At 42.2% G+C, this 7,405-nt stretch overlaps 2 protein-coding genes across 7 annotated transcripts in view; one reads left to right on the top strand and one right to left on the bottom strand.

Annotated features, from left to right (window-relative positions):
* Positions 1-2,978, bottom strand: part of ext1c (exostoses (multiple) 1c) — a 50,721-nt gene extending 47,743 nt beyond the window's left edge. Inside the window, exon 1 of one of the 4 annotated variants that reach the window (XM_031585835.2) lies at positions 2,613-2,978. The gene's annotated coding sequence lies outside the window, so the exon portion shown is untranslated. The other 3 variants (XM_031585834.1, XM_012837652.2, XM_031585836.1) reach the window with 3 other exon arrangements.
* Positions 2,979-3,856: 878 nt separating this feature from the next.
* Positions 3,857-7,256, top strand: LOC105909033 (probable thiopurine S-methyltransferase). Of its 3 annotated transcripts, none has more exons than XM_012837607.2 (9): positions 3,857-3,952; positions 4,504-4,652; positions 4,873-4,965; positions 5,256-5,388; positions 5,877-5,929; positions 6,346-6,420; positions 6,524-6,609; positions 6,738-6,782; positions 6,921-7,256. In XM_012837607.2, the coding sequence occupies exons 2-9, from the start codon at positions 4,558-4,560 to the stop codon at positions 7,037-7,039; spliced, it is 699 nt and encodes a 232-aa protein (XP_012693061.2). In that variant the 5' UTR covers positions 3,857-3,952; positions 4,504-4,557; the 3' UTR covers positions 7,040-7,256. The 3 variants fall into 3 exon arrangements, with proteins under 3 accessions (XP_012693061.2, XP_031441697.1, XP_031441698.1); XM_031585837.2 differs by having other exon boundaries at positions 3,872-3,957; positions 4,508-4,652; XM_031585838.2 differs by having other exon boundaries at positions 3,914-3,952; positions 4,508-4,652.
* The last annotated feature ends 149 nt before the right edge of the window (positions 7,257-7,405 follow it).

Below are 7,405 nucleotides of genomic sequence, written 5' to 3'. Positions count from 1 at the left end.
AGGGAGAGAGAGAGTCACTCTGTAGACACTGTCTCAGATCAGACCGTTTCTGGACGAAAAAAAAAAAGCAAATCCTGTGGCCAGAGCAGCAGGCACAGCTTGCCTAAAATTAAACGCGGGACTCTGTCATTACAGGCCCCGGGAGCGGCAAGCCCGTGTCAGACGGGGGCACCCAGCTTATTGTGCTGCGTAGCTGTGGCAGAGGAGGGGGTGACCAGAGACCAGGCTGTGGTTCGTTGGCACTTGCACAGTGGCACAGAGTTGGCTCTTCTGACGTGTTTCTGGGTAAACATCTGAGAAGGCAGGATTGTTGTTGGTTGTCATGGGCAAAAGAAGGGGGGGGGAAATAAATAAATAAAAAACCCAAATCAGAAAAAGCACTCCATGACTTGCTACATTCCATGTGGCTAGGCAGCTGGAGAGACTGGAAGAATGACAACACCCTTGCCATTGAAACAAAGCTCGAGCTCAGGGCCAATCACCTTGAACCCCCGGCTCGTAAGAAGTGAGGGGTTGGATGTGGTTAATAAGATGTTTACCTTCAACTGCCGTCCCCCCCCCCCCCCCCCACACCCCCACACCCCTCATCACTCCCCCCATGCTGTACTGTTCTCACAATTTAATTTTGAAGCCAGCAATAATTACCACTCTGCTTGATTAATTATGTCTCAACTCTTTGCGGCTCGTAGGCGCCACAAGGGCTAATTATCGAGAAGAGGCGAATGGGCTGGCCTAGTACAATTAAAACCTCCATGGACTCACTTTGCGCTGCCGAGTAGCAGCATCTCAGAGCAGGCAGACACTTCTGGGGCTCCTGTTTGAGGCCGTCTGCCTTTGGATAGCCTTGATATCACACTCAGACATGTAAACACATCACAAGAGCTCTGCCCCTGCCAGGCTGTCTGACAGCTTGATTCCCTTTATCAAGTATCAAGCTAGACAGTGAAACAGAAGTCTGCACGGTCAGAATATATTGTGTGTGCAATATTTGGGTAGTGGCAGTCAAGCGGCTTGTTCCACCCTTCCCCCTATCGCCTGCAGGTCATCTACGAGAAATGAAGTCATGGATTACTGTAGGTTATGTCGCCATGGAATGGGTTACGGTCCCGCTCACACTGTCATGCAGATTTTGGAAGCTTCTCATCAAGCATCTAGCTCCTTCGTCGTTCTTTCCGGTTAAGAGATGTGTGGTCACACTACTGTCTGATTCCACAATCAAAGTGATCTATTATTGCAATTAGGAGTTGGTTGAGAAATCTTGCTCACTTGTATGCAAAACAGGAGAAATGTATACTAGTGCTATAGGCAAGTCACATGAGAGGTGCTGACTTATACGAGGTCAATCTTCCTACTTGAAAAGCACAAGACTAATGAATTCTCTGTCTCCGTGTGAGGATATTCAGCTGAGGATATTCTCAGTCTTCACACAAACTCTATGCTAGTATGTAATCCCTCAGTTTTAATTTAACTTCTCTTTCAGCTGTGCCATTAACATTGGTAGAATGTGTTTCTGACAAGCCTCCCTTTAAAGTTTAAACCAATGCTGAAACACAGGCATAGAAATACAGCGAGTGTCTGACCTGTTAATTACCTAGACAGTGCTCCTCCAGAATGCCAACCAGGTACCGCATCCTCCTAAAATGGGTTTGAGGTTCTTGTCCAGCTTATTATCCACAGTTTGAGGACACAAATTTGAGAAAGAAATATCACATCACTTCTGGCTTTGAGCGCCCCGTCCCTATGAAAGTGCCTTCAAACTGGACGGACTGCGACTGAAACGCTCGTCTCTCCTTCAGTCAGCACGAGCGAAGTGCTGAACGTCTTAAACATAAATGCTTGGTGCTGATAGTCTCCTCAGTTTACGAGCTACAACATGATTGAGTTACACGACTGACACGCGCAAGCATACGCACCAGGCGCGTACATAAAAAATAATCACAGTCACCGCGACTGTTCCCCCTCCCCCTTCTCCGTCTCCTCTCTACACTACCGTTTTGCTCATTCCCGACCTCATGTCTCCTTATAGGCAGGCTGTCGCAGACACAGTATCCGTTACCTGCGGCACAAGTATTAGTATTCCCAGCCAGATCTACCTAATTGTTCAGTGGTGTGTTGATCGGGCAACCCCCAGTTGGCGAACAGATCACCAAATCAACCAAGTGACATGGGACGCCCCTCGCGTCCAGCCCCTTCAAGCTAAGGTATTCTGACACTGATGAAGGTGCATCATTGATTATGTGATACACAGATGAATAATGAGACGGCAGTCTTACTGAGGCACTTTCTACCATCTGGTTTACGTGGTTTTCTATTATCTCCCAGCAACACAGTCAGTGTCGTTAGTGGAGAGCAATACAGTAAGCATGCTAGTGTATGAAATATGGATAATGAACAATGGTCGCGGTGCCCTTGGCCACCCTGCTTTAGAAATACTTATGCTGGCTATATGGATGTAGAGTATGCGCATTATCAGCGTAGAAAAACATTGAAAGCTGCGCTGCAAAGGCTAATAATTCTCTTCAAAGAAGGACGAATTGACTACATACAGAATGTGCCAGCAGTGGAATACAATACGATTATACACTACGGTACGGTAGGCTGTACCACCTCACCCTGGGATCGTCCAGTGGTCTGTGCGCGCTCCACAACACGATTGCCCGCGCCGGCAGTCTACCACAATGCGAATCCACTGTCAAGCCCCGGCGTGATCATATTGGAGCCTTATCCGGTTCAAGTGGGCTAGGATACACGCACACGTACACACAAAGTCCATTTGCGCCGTAATATCTGAGTTAAATTGTCCATTTTCTCATCCACAACATTCCGTACGACCCGCCCCCGGCATCTCTGATTGGTTCGCTGCGCTTTGAGGTGCCTCCGTAGATGATAGAGCTGTATTTAAAGTAAACATGCACATCTGGACAGAGGTGCTGAACGACCACCGGGGCTTCTGGGCCACTGAATTACACGTATGGCAGCTCAGACTTTGCAGTGAACCAAAACGTAGCACCGGCACCAGGTCTTGTAAGCTAACATGTCTTCAATGTTAAGAAGGGAGAGTGAGGTACAGGCTGTGACATACCGACATATGTTACTGACCTAAGTTAATATTAGACTATAATAATTTCTCATCCAAGTACAACTTTGACAATGATAATTTTTCAAATTACAGTCTTTATACCTAGCTACTATATCGTTACATGTAATCTACAGAGTAGGCCTACTGCAAATCATAGGCTAGCATATTTTCAGGCACACTACGAAACACATGACTTTTCCCCTTGTTTTGCATGAGGGGAACCCTTCATTAGGAAACAATTATTTGTAATGTGCTTGATTGTAGTCAGAGTCTTAATCCCGAATCAGTGCGCAAAATATGACTTGGTCCTAATAAATATTTGTCGAAGTATCCCTTTTAGAGCGCTGTGTTATAGTGATAGAGCACACAATGAGACAGAGATACCTCCCCCGTCAAAAGACCCCAGGTAGTAAGATTCACTTGCAAAGAAAATCAAAGGATAACATCACAGGAGACTTCAAAGAACTATATAAAAACCAAGGCTACATGAAATTAAGTTGTGTGATCAGCTGAACAACTCCCGTCATTTTATTATTAAAGAACATGTATCTGTGCAGGGCCAAAATCTCTTTATTAGTTTAATTCATAAGGTTGACCAAACCAAATATAAAAAAACAGACAACACAGGATGAGAGGATAAATTGGTATAGAGATATCAAAGGAATAATTGCTCAATTTATGAGGCTAACATCCCTTTAGGGCATATTGGAAAGCGTAACAGGTGTTTACCTTATTCTCTAGCGCCCTCCTGTGTTTCAAAAGGAAACTGTTACACAAGGGCTAACTAAACGGGAACTCCTCCCCCTATGCCTACTTCCTGTACAGGAAAAAAGCAAAAGAGCCGAATGTATGAAAGCATTTGTAGCTAGAAAGGTAAGGCAGTGGACTGCAGTCATTTTGTTGCATTTGTTACATGTTTTCACCCGTTTGAAATGACTAATTTTGCCGGTCTCGTGTCTCAGTTAAATTTTGTATGCCGTCCCATGAAGGGTTGCCTATATAAAGGCTAATGATAGCCTATAGGCAACATTGTATCAGCTTGTAAATTCACACATTGTCGTCTAATTACGTGATTTAAGTGTTATTTTGGAGAAAATGTTGCCCTGTCAGCCAGTGATGTAACCAACTTGCTATGCCATTGACATAACATCACTCACGTGTTCATTGTGAACTTGATATAACTAACTGTGATCCTCTCAATTCAAGCTTGTTGTGGAGAAGTATTCACACAATTTGAATGGTTGCGTTGGAAGTGGCACTTTCCAGAGCCATATAGACATGGCTCTGGCACTTTCTATTAATATTAGGCTACAACTTGTCCAGTGACGTGTTTTTACTCAAAATTCACAGCCTTTTTTCCCGAAATGAAGATGGCATATTAATTTGAGATGAATTAATATCTTCCTTTCGTTTTTTTTCAACGGTGAGCGACAAAGCGAGGAATCACGGCTATCCTGCGTTGGTTGGGCTGGTTCAGGATGGCTGCTCAGGCGAATAGGGTCATGGCATTGTCGGAGTGGGAGGGTCGTTGGCAGGACGGCAAGACTGGCTGGCACCAGCCCCAAGTTCACAAGTATACATTCCTTCACATAGTGGAATTATAGTTAAGCACACAATAATTGTGGTAATTAACTGCAATATTACAGAAACCACAAGGTCCATAATTAAAAGTCTTGCAGCTCACCTTTGGCTCAACTATTGTGTTCAGTTCTGTCCACCTTACATAAACAAGGTGTGGTGCTGTTGGCCTATATAACTCTGCACAATGTAACTCTTTTAAAATTTTCTGACAGGCTGCTTGAGAACAACCTTGACAAAGTGCTGTGTGGGCGAAAAGAAGTCCGGTTCTTTTTTCCTCTCTGCGGGAAAGCCATTGACATGAAATGGTTTGTCTGTGGTGTGATAACATTTTACTATGGTGTTATGCAAGTTCAAGTAGCTTTACAGCCTTACTCAACTAAAGACGTTTTTTCAAATGATATGAGGTTTCATTAAGAATAGATGGCTGACAACAGTTATCTGGTATTTCAAGTAAAACTGTTCAACTTGTATATTCACCATATTGATGCTTAGGGGACATTGTGTAAAATTCTTGTGCATTTTTGTATTATTCCAGAATATTTTCACAGCTTTTATATAGATGAGTGCTCTAACTGTGAATATGTCCTTCATGCAGGCTGGCAGATAAGGGCCATTCTGTGGTGGGGGTGGAGATATCAGAAAAGGCTATTAAACAGTTCTTTGAAGAGCAGAACCTGACCTACAGTGAAGCATCTGTCCCAGACACACCTGGAGCAAAGGTGTTCAAGGTACATCGTTTTACAGTAGTAGTTTACCCCAAATCAGTGAAACATCTTTTTAACTGCAGACCACTTAATCATTAGTGTTAGCATTAGGCCAACACTATGCAGAAAAGCCTTCACAGCATGACATCGGCAACAATATCGCCAAAAGACCCCAGTTAACATGTTAGCAAGCTTGTAACTTTGTTAACTGGGCTGTTAATGTTGTTTTCCAAGGTTTTTGCATGCTTTGTATATAACTAGATGACCAAAACTACATAATGCTGCTTGAAATGCTTTGTTTCAGCCGTGTCTTTTTAATCTTCTAATCTAGTTCACACTTTGAATATTATGTCTGCTGCATTGTATGATTGACACTTCTGTTTATTTAAAAACTGTAAAAAGAACTCCCTTCTCTTAGAACAGGCTCAACTGACAGTCCTTTGAGGGACCCACATATTTACGGATCTAAAGATGAACATGCATAGCATAATCACATCTTCTTTTCTCTCCAGAGTTCTGATGGAAAGATCTCTCTGTATCAGTGTGATCTGTACAAGTTTTCCAGGTATAATACACACATTCCCTTCTTAGAAAAAAAAGCAAATTGTGTAACACATTTAGATTGTCTGACTAAGTGTTTTATAAAGAGCAGTGAGATTTCCTTTTTTAAAGAATTACAGGCATTGTCACCTGTCTCTTTCGTTGACGTCTCTATTTGGGAGAGTGCATTTACATTACATTTATCCAAAGCGACGTACAAAAGAGAAAACAATCAAACTACGAGAAATAGAGACCTAGTGTGTAACCATAAATACTACTTTACATAAGGAATAAAAAGTGCAGGAATGTAACTACTGTAAGTGCGAGTTAAGTACAAGTTAGAGAAGATAGCATTAGAGGAAAGATAAGGAGATGTAAAGAGTGTGATAAAAATGCTACATTTACTGTACTTGATGCACCCAACACTGTACATACGTGCAGTGATGTTGCAGGGCAGTTTGGGGGAATTTGGGACAGAGGCTCTCTGGTGGCCATTAACCCTTGCGACAGAGAGAGGTGAGCCCCGTTCTCTATAGCACAAAAGCCTTTTCTTTAGCACTGAACCACTGAAATGCCTGGTAGGACTAAACTGTCAGTAATTGGGTGATTGTTTTTAAAGGTATGCTGCTCTTATCACATCCCTAATGGATAAGAATTGCAGGTACCTCCTGGATACGTTGTTGTACAATCCACAGTTATACAAAGGTAAAATCCGGCATATGTACTGTTTGAATACGTTGGTCTAGATGGAGTCAGCATAGAGTGGGGAGTGAAGGTGATTAGTATGAAATTTGAAGTGCAAGAATTAAAAACACAAAATGCTTGTCGTGCAGGTCCTCCATTTTTAGTGTCTGATGAAGATGTTAAAAATCTCTTTGGTAAGTTTCACAATTGATTACATGTATCTCTTCCATGTACAGTGATGGCATTTTAATGGCCTAACATAGCAAATTCTTAATGACATATACATTTACATGATTATAATCAGAATGTAATTTGTGTTCCTTTCATTTCAGGGAAAACCTGTGATGTAGCGTTCCTGCAATCAGAGGATGGTTTAATGGAACGCCACAAGGAGGAGGGTCTGGACTCCCTTACGGAGCAAGTGCACCTGCTGACTCTGAAGGCAAATTAGGCCACGGAATGAAGTCTTTCATTGGGTCTGAAGAATTGTGAAGATTTCAGGAGAGCAAAAATGCTGCTAAAATGCGTGATCAACTCATCAGTTGTGGCACACTCAAAGAGCTACATGAAATACTAGCCTGTGGATGGATTTTAGCATTAGTCCATTTTGATTGATTTTCTTGAATTTTCTTGATTTGAATTAAAATTAAAACATTTTTTTAAATAAATATGCATTCATGTTGTGTTTAATATCCCATGTGATGTTGAAGTTTAGTAAATTACATATACTGTATATACAGCCCTGGTAAAGATAAGTTAAAAGGGTTATAAGAAAAATCTAACCTTGAATTACTTTTATTTAACTACATTTATTTTG

This window comes from Clupea harengus, chromosome 19 (genome assembly GCF_900700415.2).
Source record: "Clupea harengus chromosome 19, Ch_v2.0.2, whole genome shotgun sequence".
In the NCBI taxonomy this organism is placed as follows: Eukaryota; Metazoa; Chordata; class Actinopteri; order Clupeiformes; family Clupeidae; genus Clupea; species Clupea harengus.
The sequence above is the reverse complement of the archived record's forward strand: the minus strand, read 5'-3'. Positions and strand labels throughout refer to the sequence as shown.

Excerpts from the sequence above, each read along its gene's own strand:
- LOC105909033 (XM_012837607.2), top strand. The coding sequence starts at position 4,558 with ATGGCTGCTCAGGCGAATAGGGTCATGGCATTGTCGGAGTGGGAGGGT. Across the intron at positions 5,930-6,345 it reads GATCTGTACAAGTTTTCCAG|TGATGTTGCAGGGCAGTTTG; the intron begins GTATAATACACA and ends ACATACGTGCAG. Across the intron at positions 6,610-6,737 it reads CAATCCACAGTTATACAAAG|GTCCTCCATTTTTAGTGTCT; the intron begins GTAAAATCCGGC and ends CTTGTCGTGCAG.